The sequence below is a fragment of the Poecilia mexicana genome, unplaced genomic scaffold (assembly GCF_051168715.1).
Source record: "Poecilia mexicana isolate PSO_F unplaced genomic scaffold, ASM5116871v1 scaffold_16, whole genome shotgun sequence".
NCBI lineage: Eukaryota > Metazoa > Chordata > Actinopteri > Cyprinodontiformes > Poeciliidae > Poecilia > Poecilia mexicana.
The window spans coordinates 18555877-18570643 of record NW_028263385.1 but is presented as its reverse complement, the minus strand read 5'-3'; the positions used below and the strand labels follow the sequence as shown (position 1 = coordinate 18570643).

The following is a 14767-nucleotide window of genomic DNA, read 5'->3' as shown; positions in this document are numbered from 1 at the left end:
CTGCATCACATCCACCCACTTGTAAAGTGAACTGAAGGATGAGCTGTGATAAACTCTTACCACTCTTGAGGGGATTGTGATGTGACTCTGATTTTGGTCACATGCATGAATCCCAATGTGAATCTGAAAGTAAAGCTCATTCAAAAGATTCTGTGCTTTGGATGTTATGTTACGGCAGCATATACATTCTTGCTCGAAATGATGGTGATAATGAAGTAAAAGCTTGATGTATTAATAGAACCTAAAAAGACTTATCATGAAATAGTTCTATTCTGAATGGTTTCACAGTAAAACCAGGCTCTGAAAAGGAACTGGAATTCCCCAGCCAGTGGGTTTGTTGAGTTTGGAAGATATCTACAGATCCAGGGAGAAAACTAAGGGGAGGCAGAATATAGGTCAGGCAGGTGGGGCTGAACTGGGTCCAGATGCAAGCTTTTTGCTCATATGAGGGCCACTGTGGTGTGATTCAGTGGGAGTGGCATAAATAAGCTTTATATTCGAGCACAAACACATGTACTCTTTTGTTTTAGTGTTAATAAATATACAACAAGGGAGTAATAAATACTATAATTATAAGCTAAACTACAGCATATTAGCTCATGTTTTGTTAGTTTATTTAATGGAGTCAAGTTTATTAATTGCTTGTTTTGTTGCCGTGTTTGTAATTTTGCTTTTGTTTCTATTGAAGCAGGTCTTTCTTGTAAATCAGATGTTGGATATCAGTGAGACAAGCCCTACAATTAGGGTAAATAAAATAAAAATAAATAAAATAAAATAAATAAAATCAGTTTTCAAAAAAGTTTATTCAATTTACCCAAAGAATAACGCTGGAAGGAAAGAAAAATATAGGCGGTGCACCGCTGAGAGTTGGGACGTCAACAGCTGAAACCATGAGAAACTAAATTTCCTCTTTCCGAATGGAGTCCTTCCTGTCAGCCCAGGGGAGAAAATTAACAGACAGGTACCTTTTACGAGAAACACTATAAACTTAGAAGCTATAAAATGAATATTTTATTGCATGAAGCCAAAGTTTTATTTTAAAAGTCAAACTTGCTGAAAAACAAAACAAAAAAAAAATCATATTTCCACATTTATTTTATTTTTAATTTACTTGTAAAAGTTGATAAGAGCATCAAGGAAGCTTACAAGTAGTTTTCCTGGAGTATTAATATGATAGTACAAAGTGATATGTTTCTCCAAGTCACTGTTCAAAATGGGAAAGATGAGAAAACATGCGCTTTTTCATACAGCTCAAACCATCTCAAACTGGTTCTTAAAATGGCGAGTTCCTTCACTGTAAAAAGGAATAAGTGGATATTACTTTAAAAAATTTGCAAACTTGTTGCCTCAAAAGAATTAAGTTTTCCAAACTTAAAAATGTTAGTATGTCTTAAATTTACACAACTCAACTAACTTGTGCAATTTTAGTGACCGTAACTTAAATTAACTTAATAAATCTGAGTATGTGGTAATCAAACAAGCAAAACCATTTTTTTTAACTAGAAACTGTATAGAAAGAAGATGCTTGCTTGAAACAGTCTCAGCATTCTGCTTTTTATTTATTTTTCAACTCAATCTTTGACAAAAAAGCAGAAACAGAGCAGGGTGCTCATAAAAATGAACATAAAACTCACTCATGGTCCAGTTTCATTTATCCAAATGCAAATGCTAAAAAACTGGTTAATAAGAGCGGTAATGTTCTGAAAGTAGCCTCAGTCTTGATGAACCCACGACACAGATGAAGCGTTGGAGTCTACGTTTTCACCCTAAACATCTTAAAGCAAACAAAAAAAGTGCTTTAATAAGCTGCTGCTGCTGGTGGCGCAATGCATTGTGGGATTCCTTGTTGGCCCATCCCTGCTGTCACATATAAATCAATTGCCTCAAAAGAATAAATTATTGCAACATATAAAAAGAAATAAAGTTATATTGTGTGATTTAAGTATTGAAAACTTCAAATAACTTGATAAATTTTGTTTAGCTGCACATAAACAAAATAGCAAAGACATCTTGACACTATAAACTTCTCCATGGTAAACTATATTTTTAAGCTTAAGTGTTATTCAAATTCCTTTTTTCTGCCCACATCACCAACAGAAGCATTATTTTGTCAACCCACACATGTTAAAGAAACATGGCGTCATTTGTGAATATTTTATTTTTCATCAGCGAAATTGGTTGTGCAAATGTTCAAAACTTTCTCTTCAGTTTCCAGGTTAGCTTGAGCTGAAATGCAGTTACGTCTGGGCACGTCCTTAACTTTAAGTGTGTTATGAATAAGTAATCCTCCTAAGCTCATGTACACACATGTACACATGTAAGGAAATGACTCCACAGGGCGTAACTAAGATAAGCCTAGAAAAGGAACCGGAAACTGTTGTCCGGTGCCATCTTCTCTGTTTCCCATAAGAAGCACGGTGATGGACCAGCGCTATAACGGTAAACTATTTGTCCAAAACAATGTTATCACTTATTTGGCTTTAATAAATTGGACTGATTCCTCCAAAAAAAAAAAAAATACAAACAAAAAAAAGAGTCCAGGGCAATAAGAGTTAACCCTTTGCAGTCCAAAATCATCATCACTTTCAAATAACTTAACATTTAATGCTTTACCTCAACTTTAATAGATTACGTTAGCGAGCATTTTTCATCCAAAAGTTCACACCGCTTGCTCAAGATGAGTACAAACAACAAGATGATAAGAATTAAGTTACGTTCACTTGAACTCTCTTATTAAACAGAATGTTTTGTTTTACAGTGCTCCTTCCACAGTCAACAAACCTGAATGAATCTTTAATGTGCTGGAACAAGAGATTCATATCACAGATGTACAGCCAACAAATATACTGCAGCTTTGTAATGTTACATGTCGATATGTATCTCTGAGGGAACATTTCAAACAACTTGTTGAGTCTGTGCCATAAAGAATTAAGCCAGCTCTGAAAACAAAAGGGGGTCCAATCTGGTACAAAGCATTGTCAGTCAAAACAGAGCAACATGGACTCTTTAGGTCAAGAATGAGGTATTCAGGAGTTTTAAATGTATGCAAAAAATCTGCAAAAGACTGGGTGAAAAACCTGCATGAAACCTCCAGAAAAGTTATGCTTCTAGTACCACAATGAGAGCCTGGTAGGAGACCTCGGCCTTGTTCTTCTCAGCATATCTGGTGAACTTATCTTCTCCCTTACCGTCGGCCTAATCACAAAAAAACAAGTAAATGATCGTAGTAAAAACCTCAGCACGTATCCGTACCTACACATTTGCACGAAATCCACACGGAACAGCTCAGACCGAATGGAATTGTTTATCCAGACGATGGGACATCGTAAAGGTTTCCCCTCCAGAGCAGACGACCTATAACACAGCCAGACAACGCAATACGCGCTGTTTCCAAGAACGGCTTCCAACGCCTCTGTTACCTCAACTGTGCCTGGGTTTTCACTCAAAGCGTGGTAGTCAAAACAATGATCCAGATTCTAAATTAAGAGCACTAAAAAGACCCTCTAGTATGTAACGGTATACTGGAAAAATGTGCTGTTTTTTTTTTTTTTTCACATGATCACATTCATCTGTACACATTCGAAGCCAGCCTGTAATCTTAGTTCAGTTTATCTGTTGAGTATTAACATGGAACATGTGACAAACTGTGATTTTTGCTGGGTTTCTTTAGACATCTCAGCACAAAAGAGGTAAAACAGAAAAAAAAAAGAAAAAAAAAAGAAAACACAGCTGGTTCAGCTACTATTTGTAGGAGAGAAGAAAAATTGTTTGTTTACTGTGAACTTTTGGATCGCACACAATCTTGGCACAGGGATGAAAAAGCAAAGCGCAGCTGTGTCACTCCTCAACCTCAGTGACATGCCACATGTACAGTTTGAAGCACTATATCCCCGCACAGACAAACAGCAACAACAACAACAACAAAAAAGAATAAAACATATCTAGTCTGATGTTTTTACATGCACTCAAAGTTTAGCAGACATGGCTGCCTGTGAATATCTCTGGCCAAAGGCGAGACCGGGATGCGTTGCTGGGAACAGAGATCCACATCCCAAACGTTTTAGGAGGCAATGAAACACTCGACTGGAACACAGTCCACATCGATGCTTCTCTGCAAACCTCCAGTCACAAAGTAGGAAATCACAGCCATGATAGAACAGCCGTGTCATCAGAAACAGGAGATCTTAAAACAGTAGCAGCAGCAGAGGGAGAGAGAGAAATATACACACCTCAAAGGAGCGAAGAAGACAGGATGAGATAAAAGCATAAAAATGAAAAATATGGCCATAAATTATTTCATAGTTACACTTCTGGATCTGGCTTGTTCACAACACAAGTCCTATCTGTTAAAGCTATAAATACTACATTTGCAGTACAGTGTAAAGCAGCAGATGAGATATGGCCTCCTCGGCATGACAATTTATGGACATGTTTTCCAAAAATGTATCCAAGATCGCTCCGGTTCAAAGCTGTGAAAGTATTTGACCCAAAACGGATTTCTTTTTTTTTTTTTTTTTTGTCACACTTATGTGTTTCAGATTATCAATCAAATACTAATAGCAGACAAAGAGTTTATACAAAACGGTTTTCAAAAAATAATTGAATTTTTTGGGTGAAAAAAGTGATACACACCAACCTAGCATGATATAAAAAAATATATAATTGTCAGCGTTGTGATGTAATGAATTAACTATCAATAAACAGTTTTTGTGGTTCGATTTCACAAGTTGCGCCCAGGGCTGCTAACTGCAGAATCAAGAAAGCATTTAAATTAAACCCGTCTGAACATGTGGTGGGCTGTTTGGCTGCTTCAGCACCAGGATGACTTGCCATGCTGATGGAAGGATCAATTCTGCTGCAGAAAATCCTGAAGGAGAATGTCCAGCAAATTAAATGTTTTGGTTTGGCCTAGTTAAAGTGCAATTTGGATCTGAATTACCTGATATGGTATGACATTAAACAGAGTGTTTATGCTCAAAAAAAAAACATCCAATGTGGCTGAATTAAAATAATTCTGCAAAGAAGCGTGGGCTACATTTCTCTTAATGGCAACTGAGTTTTATAGTTTCTCTTGTTGTGTTTGTCTATCTTAAAAATGTATTTGATGATCTGAAATATTTACATGGAACATAAACGCAAAAAAACAGAAAAAAAAAAATCCTCCCAGAAAATTGTTTTTCACTGCACTGCGGGAGTAAAAGAAAGGCGGCAACTTCTCTAAATTCCCATGTTTTAAAAAAGCAAATCTTTTCTTTTAATTTGTTTCCACTGCAGATTTAAGACAGCAGGCGCTTTGTCAACAAACGCATGCAAACCGAAATGGCACAGGCTTCGTTCGGGAAAGCATAGCTAAAAACACAACTTAAAATGAAGAATGTCAACAACGAGCATTTCAAAGAAGAGAATAATTGCTTCAAGTCCATTGTAACTAGTGCTTCTTTAATCTACCCTTTTTTTCCCCCTCAGTCACTCCTGTTTTTATAGAAACCAATTAAACATGGTTGTTGTTATTATGTTCGTGTCCTTATGAATTGGGCCAATGGAACAAAGATTCAGGAAGAAATGCTGTTATCCGGCTCTTCCAGCCCATCTCCTTGTTTTGTTCTTGGTAATTAGTACCATAAGGCTTATTTTTCTCACCACAGTCAAAAACTTTAAGCTTCCTGCTGAAACCTAGCTGACCCTTTGCACAGGCTGCTTTTATTTTAAAGCTGTGAAAGCACTTACTGGGCTGTCAACAGTGATAGGTTACCCTGAAAACACAGTACATTTGGTACCGTAACACCAATGGAAAAGACAGAATGGCACAAAGGCAGGTGTGGATACAGTGACTTGCCTTGCAAAATGATTCCAATTTAAGAACCTTGAACATTTCGTCACGTTACAACCAAAAACTTAAATGCGTTTTACTGGTATGTTACGTGACAAACCGTCATGAAGTAAGTAGGAAAATGAAACATGGCTTTTTTTAAATGTGCCATGCATTTTGTATTCAAACTCCACATGTCAAAACTTTGCAGTTGGATTTAGATGCTGCCATCACCAAGTTTCTTTTGGTGTTATCTGATCAGAGCAGCTCCTTCCAAGTGTTTGCTTTGTCCAGCTGCAAGTAGAGCTTCTCAGGGATTCTTCCTGCTGCACTTCCAAAAGGATCTAATAGTTGTCCCATCAACAAGATTCCTTCCCTGAATATGTGGATCTCTGCAGCCCATATGGCCACATGTTTTGGCTGATCATCTCGGTGAGAGACCCAGTCTTGATGACTCATTTTCAGTTTTTTATTAGGAGGCACTAGCAGTTTTTCATGTGATTTTTTTCCCTAATATTAAAAAAAAAAAAAGAAAAAAGAAAAAATCATCATGCCGTTATGCACTTTAGCAAGGCTCCAAGGAACATTGGAGGAGAAACAGGCCCACAAAATGTCATTCTTTACTTTGCACCGGACATTTGAAATGTTTGTTGCTGAAAAAGCTCAGTTTTAATCTCTGACCAAAGATCCATTGGAGTCTCCAGGTGAGACGATTCCTCTCTGTAGCGTGTAACTTCTAAACATGGAATGATGAAATCTCTTCAATAAAGGATGATGCTACCACATTAAAATACGAATCTATTTTAAAGCTGTTTCCACATCTTTTTCAGGGACGCAAAGCAGAGACTACGTGTTTTACCGCAAATGAGGACTGAGTGATCCAAATGAGGCGTCTCTGGGTTTCATAACTAATTACAAAGTTTACAGGAGAACCAGATGGCATTGGCACCTCTGAAAGAGTGACCTCACACCCTTACTTCTGGTGAGATGATAAAGGCGCGCAAGCTCTCCCCTGAACCCCCAAAAAGTTCAGGTCTGCAAGAGCTAAGCCCAGGTTTTGAAGGCCTCTGCCAGGTGTGAGGGGCCATGTAAAGGTCTGTGTGAGCACTAACTAGCCACAGACATCTCCAGGGGGCTTTCCCAAGACAAAATAACATAAAAAAGAAAGAACAGAAAAAACAAAAAGAAAAAAAAAATGTGAAGAAGGGGGAAAAGTGTGGATTGCATAGAATCTCTCACAGATTTAAGAGTGGGAACCTGTTCTTGTAAAAGGAGAGCAGACTGGTGTGCATGTGTGTCTGTGTGTCGTTTCTAACTACAAAAGATCCGTAAGATTGAAGGAGCTTCATGGAAGAGAGCAAGATTGTTTTGTCGGGAAAGTTTTTTAATGCACACCAGACAGATGGGTTCAAGACTGCATTTTCTTCTCTTATCCTCTTTTTTTTTTTTTCCCCCAAGGCTCAACTTGAAAGACATTGCAGAACAAACACCCACATTAAAGGTGATCAGTATTTGATACCATACAGCGATTTCTCTCCTCTCATGCCTCACTGTGCACGTGCGAAAAGTTAAGACGACTAATTTACTCCCCTGACCCTGTAGAGAATCCCTCTGACTTAGCTGCTCTTGGAAGTCATCGACAGCAGAGCAGTCAGATCTACATGCGTTTCTGACTCGTGCATGTGGGTCCCAGCTCAAACTCAGCTTGTGTTCTCCAAATAACACCCCACAGAGGGAGGGTGATCTACTATGCTCCACATTTCCTCAGCTTGTCAGCAGAAATTAGGTCAAGAGTTGAAACAGTTTAAAAATTCTTAAGGGAGAGTGTTTCTCATGGTGATGTAGAGAAACATACGGAAAACAGCAGTCTGTGGTGAAGACATAAAACAATAGCAACAGACTGAGTAGAATACAGCACCGTGAAAAATTACGTATACCCTTTGAACTTTAAAAACATCTAGTCGCTTTACTGGTGTTGCTTAATGTACTCTACTGGGATTTTATGTGATGAATTATCTAAAAGTTTTGCAGAAATGCAAATGTGTTTTAATCCAAACCACGGGTGTCCGGCTCCAGTCATTAAGGGTCGGTGTTCTCCCGACTTCAGATGTGCCTCTGCTCCAATATAGCTGTTTCAAATGGTCTGACAACCTACTCAGTTTGTCAGATATCTACAGAGGCCTGATAATGAACCACCAATTGATTATTTGTTTCAGGTGTGTTAAGCTAGTAAAGAACAAAAACATGCAGGCCTCTGAGGGCCTGCATCGATCTAAACCATTTCATTGTTCCTCTTTATGTTCAGGGTTGCTTTCCTTGACCTTTTCCTTGGAAGGTGAGCCTCTTCCCTAGTTTCTAGTATCTTGCAGGTTTTCTTCCAAGAAAGTTTCCAGATATTAAAGGGATTTGCATACAGGCTAAAAGGTTCTGTCCTGGTTTCGTCTGTCCAGAGCATCTCCTTCTTCTGTGTCTTTCTGGGAGTCCTGACACTCTTCCATAAAAGAGTACCTAAACAGTTGTCCTGTCAACAGATTATTCGACCTATATTTTGGATTTCTGCACCTCTTCCAGAGTTACATGAGCCTAATAGCTTTGTCTGTGATTAATGCTTTCCTTACCATGGTGTTCACTTAAGGTGCTACGCCACGCTGCTTCTTCTCTAAAGTTCCTTAAGAAAGTCCCTAGACCTTCATTTCATGACTGTATTCATACTGAGAGTACAGTAAATGCATTTGGATTAAAGTTTCTTCTAAAGTAAACTTTAGAAGTTAGTTAGGGTTAGAAACTTACAGAAGTTTACATATGGGTAGGAAATTAAATGCATAGGATGCTTTCTAGGTTTTTATTTGTAAAAATATGAAAATAATGTCTGATTTTGCTACGGACTTGTTATGGACTACTTTTGTTGGACTGTCACATAAAATCCCAGAACAGCATATTAACATTTGGTTGGAATGTGACAAGATGTTTCACATTTTTTTCTTTGAATAGCCCAAAGGAAGGCGGTCTCACAATCTTCAGCCAAACTTCAGTAATAACTTGTGTTTGTGGATAAGTTAGTTTCCAAAAGCCAGCTGTTTTCATCCTCCATCGTGTTTTGTGTCATTTTGCCCGCTATGATTTATGAGTCTGAATGTGAGCCAACTCAGATGAAGCCTGAACCATTTCAGATCCGATTCTGGAGAGGTAGCCCGGGTCATGAGATGAACTGAGAATAATTGAGATGAATTGATCAGAATTTTTGAGACCAGTTTCAAATCCCCCCGTTTTTTTTTTTCCTTTTCATAAAGTTTAAGCTGCCAGCACAATTTCATCTGTTTCAAATTTGTCTGAAAGAACTATGATATATGTAGGAAGTATTTATCATTATCACAACATAATAGCATATTTCACATAAAATAAAATAAAATAAATGTATATATTATCCTACAGGTAGCAGACAAAAGAGTATCAATAATGTGTGGGCTGTAAAATAGCTCTAATAAACTTGCGGGTATCGCATTTAAGTGAAATGTGCAACACGGGGGTGAAAAACACTGCGAAAGGTGTCTGACCCATGTGATGGAAAACATTTGGCATAAGCTCATATTAAGCCAATATCAAACCTACATAGTTAATGAAGCACAGTCTAAAAGATCAGCGTAATCATGACAAAAAAGTGACAATAAAAGAAAGACAAATACAATAAATGGAAACAAGGAAAGAAAGAGAGAGAGAGAGAAGGCAAATTGGAATTAGTTTTATGATCTGTAATATCCTGGCAGAACTTTATTAGACACTTAAGCATGTGTGACCTGCTTTTTTCACAGCAGGCTGTTAAATGGTAGTGACTTTAGAATGAAAGCTGTGGTCTTCAAGTATCCACGGACAGGGTGTCCTTCACCTCTTCAGCCTCCGCACAAATGATCTTTCACCTCCCCATCATGGGAGCCATAAATTAGGCAGCTGCTACATTTGGTCTAACCGAACCACGGTATCTGCAGCACACACTCGAGTGTGTTTATGTGCTTTAACTCTGCGTGTGTGTGTCTGTGCAAGAGGGTCATCAAGCACAATCATCAATTTACATAGTTTATATACACACATGTGGCTCTTGATGGGTTTATGGAAAGAAAAAGTTGTTACAGGGCTGATTAGAAACATCCTCGTGGCGAGGTAAGAGGAAGGAGCATCGTTAGTTTACTGGTGTACGTACCCCTGAGGATGTAATTCTGGTAGTTCTGGTCCGCTTCAGCGCCCACTTTGATCAAACACGTCAGTCCTTCAGCTACCACAAATTCGTGAACCAAATCTTTGTCATCCTGAAAAGAAAGAACAAGGAAAAAAGGAAGCTATTCAAGATGAGTTATTTATCAGTCACAATATGTCTGCATAGACCTAGATTTCAGCCAGTGGACATAAATTACCCTCTTTTTCACAGTCACTATAGTATTGGGATTTTAAGTGACACACCAGCACAAAGTAGTGTATAAAAGTGTAGACGATGGAAAATAATACATGGCTTACTTTCAGGGTTTTTTTTACGAGAGGAATTCTAAAAAAATGAATCCCATTTACTGTAACACTCGAAAATAAAAGCCTATGCAACAAAAGTTGAGTTTAATTGCAATTGTAGCAATTGCAATTATTTGCATATTAATAAACACTTTATATTGATAAAAAAAGAAACATTTTCAGTTCAAATTTGCGTGTGTGGTGTAAAACAGGGTGACCAAGAACACTATTTTGAACCAGACCCTACACAGGTATCAAGATATATATATATATATGTACAACACATACAATAACTAAGGCAGCTGGTTGAATTGGATCCGTTTCGGTTTCACATCGCAAACTTAGCTTGTATTTTGTTACTGATGGTAAAACCACCTGTGTTTCTCACACCTGTCGGTGACTGCATTATTTAAGACCCAGCATCAGGTTTTCTGCAGGATTTATCGCTTTCTTATACATTCTACTGTTCAGATGGGAAGGGGAGGAAGGTAGCAATAAACACTGCGGGGTGGTCAGTGCTTCTTGCGTCCCTGGAGCAGGTCTAAGTGCTTCCAGAACATCTTTACCATATATCACCGACGGAGACTGCAGTCACTTGGTACAGTCTCCAAATATACAGAAGTCCACTGAAGAAACAGACATATGCACATCATTTCTGAAATGAGCGGATTTCACGAGCGTTAATAACATCCCTGGGATATTCGATGGAGGTAACCATAGCGAGGAAACTTGAGGCATTCTGATCTATTCCGGTGCGGTCGAAGCGTCTGTTGCTTTTGTTCCCATATCGTAACCAGACCTCAAAAGGTCCGCAGCTGCCACGAAGGCAGACTCTCAGCAGCACAACTCTGCCTTACAAAAACAGTACTGTTTCCAAGTGTGAGTGTTCACTGAATAATGTTTTCACACCACATATATCTCTTGCATTTTAATGGGTGAGCACGAACCGCTGCAAAAATTGCAAACGCGAAGCGCTGTGGACGGCGATGGGATCCTGCGAGATTTAAGTTAAAGGGAAATGTTCTAACTGTGCTTTGCAAAGAACTTTTTTTCAGATTTTTGTCAGATTAAAGCCAGAAAACATGTTTCACTGGGATTTTATATGTGATAGATCTACACAAAGTAGTGCACAATTGTGAAGTGGGAGAAAATCAGATAAATAGCTTTTAATTTAATTCTTGTTTCTTCAAATAACTTGTAAAAGCATTCTGTACTTTCCTATTCCATCCCTGATTGAATACTTTGAAAGATCTATTTTGCCTGCAACTGCAGCTGCAAGTCTTTTAGGAATGTCTGTCCTACCTCTGCACATCTAGTCCATTCTTCTTCACAACATAACTCATGTGCAGTCGGAGTGAATGGAGACAGCCATAAACATAAAGTATATTTTTCCCAGTAGGACTTAGGCCTGGCCTTTGAGTACATGGATGGACCATTCTAGCTCTGGATGTTGTTGTTTTGCCTCAAGGTGAAAGTCTAACCTAGCTTGAAGGTTCACCTTCAAACTCTTATCAACTCTGTCCAGTTGTTTCTTTTCCTGCTGAAAAAAAAGAGCATCCTCACACCATGAGGCCTTGGTGGATGGTGTGTTCAGGGTTTTATTTTTCTGTCACACAGTGTTTGCATGCAAGTTAATTGAGTTCAATTTTTGTCTCATCTCACCAGATCTCTGTCGTTAACACGTTTGCTGTGTCTTCCACAGGACTGTCCTATTTGATTCGATCCATCGGAGTTCCCTGAGCCCTTTGTGGCTTCTTTGTTGAATAACGCTCAACATTTTAAGTGACTTTAAGTGTCACAAGACACTTAAAGTCACCAGACATATTAAGTACCTGGTGATGTCTTCCTTCCCATAGTCTTTCCATTTTCAGATGACATATTGAACATTATTGCATTGTGAGATGTTTCGTTCTCAACCAAACCTCAGAGGGTTTAATCGATCAACCGCATTTATACTGAGATTAAATTACACAGACTACCTAATTTTAATTGATGACTTCTGAAGGCAACTGGTTCCACTAAATTTCCTCTAACGGCATTAAAAGTAGAAGGGACTGAATAAATAAGCAATGGCAAATTTTTGCTTGTAAAAATATATAAAACGGCACACAATTTGAATAAAACAACCTAAAACGTATGGTGGCAAAAATGGCCAATTGTGTGTGGAAAATCTCAAGAGGTGTGAATACATTCTCAATGCACTGTCAAAGAACTAACAAATACTGAAGAATTACCTGAAAAATCTGCTTCAGCGAAAAAAGTGCCCTCCGCAGCTCCCGTCCTATGGAGTTATAGAGTTTTTCTGTGAGGAAAGAAAAAAAGAAGAAAAAGGTTAACAGCAACATTATCAGGAGAGGGGACTGGGAGAGCTGACTTCTCTTTAAACACCATTCGTTTTAGTACACTACAAGATGATATTCCCATAAATCACTTCCTCATGTGAATGCAATGCACACAATATTGGACTCAAGCAGCTAAATACGAAAACTTTCCCACAAGGGGAACGAAGAAGGCATAAAAACAGTAGGAGAAGCTCAGACAACATCTGCAGAGAGTTAGTGAACAGAGAATGCTTCCTGCTAACAAGGACCAATCTGCAATTTACTATAATAATAATAATAATAATAATAATAATAATAATGATGATGATAATAATAATAATAATAATAATAATAATAAAAATCACAGAATAAGCTTTGACCACTAGCCACCACAATGACTAAGAAACAAGTCATGCATCTATCAGTTATGGAAACTGTACTGAGCAGTAAAGAGACATCTGAGGAGATGGTTCAAATGATGACATTTTTTTCTGCAGATCCTCTGGCAATCCTTGACTCTGTGCAGTCTGCAGGATCCGCCAGGGAGTGGCAGTGTTGAGCACCAGGAAAGTGGCTTACTCATCACTGCTGTGTGAACACTCTCTGACTCAGCAAAACCTGCCAGTTGCTGTTGCAGACACAGCAGCATGCAGTGCATTGCAGTTTAATGCAGAGCAGCTGCAGGTCAGATTGTTCAGTCCTTAGTAAACTCTGCAGTGGCTCTTCTTTTTCATCTCTCCCCCCTGTCACATCCAAATTAACATCATCTACAACAACAGAGAACAAATAATGCTGCAACAAATACAGTCTCTACACAAAGCATAAATAATTTAGAGAAAAACTGCTCTCGACTAAAACTTTAGAGTGAGAAATTCACACTGTTGACTGGATACATTTGGGACAGCAGAGCAACAGTCTCCTGTTCATTATTGCTGTTGGCTGTGTGAGCTGAAGACTAAATCCCTTCAGCTGATGAACTGAGACAAAGACAGGGCCAGGGTTCGCTACGCCTGCCAGTTTTGTGGCCAGACACTTTATGCTTCTACACACTCAACCAGACAAAGTAAAAACTCAAAGTTTGATGTCTCTGAGAGGATTTCCAGTGACACGCAACAGATTTCATAACACACATGAAGCCTTCCACTCAGTAAAAACCCTCTGCTGGCACTGTGACAACATGCAGACTGAGTCACGATGCTAAAATAGTAACCTATTTTTTCAGAAAAGTCTGTTGTTATAAGGGCTTCTGCATTGTCAATTGCTGAGCAGAAACGACTGATGATCTTTGTCTCTGTATAATTGTCAAAGCCTGTCCAGTTTGTTGACTGAAACGAACATGCACCTCCATGCCATTAATCTAATAAGGTAAAATGTGCTACTCTTAGAAACGTTCGGGGCCACAAATAAATCTACAGTCTGAACGCAAAGTGCTGTGTTGGGAACATACGGAACAAACAGATTTCTGATATAAGACTGAGCTTGATGATTGAGTATGTGAGATTTTTAAATCGTACTCGCAATTTAACAGGGAGTCAATGAAGAAAAAGTAAATTAGGAGAAATAAAATGTCTCAAATTTATGTTCATCAGAAATCTTAGTGCAGTATTTTGGCTAAACTTAAAGCTTTTTACTTTTTTTGACTTTCTGGTAGTAAAAATTACAGTAAGAAAATGTTCATAATACTAATCTTTTGCATTAAAGTCATAATTAAGGGGGATGATGAAGTGCCAAAGTGATTAGCTTCCTTTGTTTTTATTGGGTAATGTCCCTTACTAACCTGTTGCCTCACACTGCTGGTCAGGTGGCTGAAAGAAGGGTAAAATACTTTCTTTCACTTAAAAACAAAATAGGTTCAGTTGTTTGAAATTGAAATTTTGTACAAAAAACACCATTAAATATTAAGACTACCACATATTGATCTCAGTAAGGCGCCTCTGAGGTCATCTGAACTTATTCTGCATTTATATTACATAGATACATTACATATAGAATGATATAAACTGTACCAATGAGAGGATTGTTAGCCCTGTTGTCAGAGGAATTTCTTACCCCACATTTTCCTTTCACTAAACTTTCTATTATTGTTTGCACTCTAAGAACACCTAGACTATATTATGCTGTGTTCAATGAATCTATAAGCTGT

General features: G+C 38.2%; 1 protein-coding gene across 1 annotated transcript in view; it reads right to left on the bottom strand.

Moving 5' to 3' along the window:
* fhod3b (formin homology 2 domain containing 3b) overlaps positions 1–14767 on the bottom strand; it is a 96566-nt gene that overhangs the window by 29959 nt on the left and 51840 nt on the right. The window contains exons 4-5 of the mRNA XM_088013585.1: positions 12538–12605; positions 10005–10110 (exon numbers count right to left, since the gene is read on the bottom strand). Coding sequence (XP_087869711.1) covers positions 10005–10110; positions 12538–12605 — 174 coding nt within the window. The remainder of the gene's footprint in view (positions 1–10004; positions 10111–12537; positions 12606–14767) is intronic.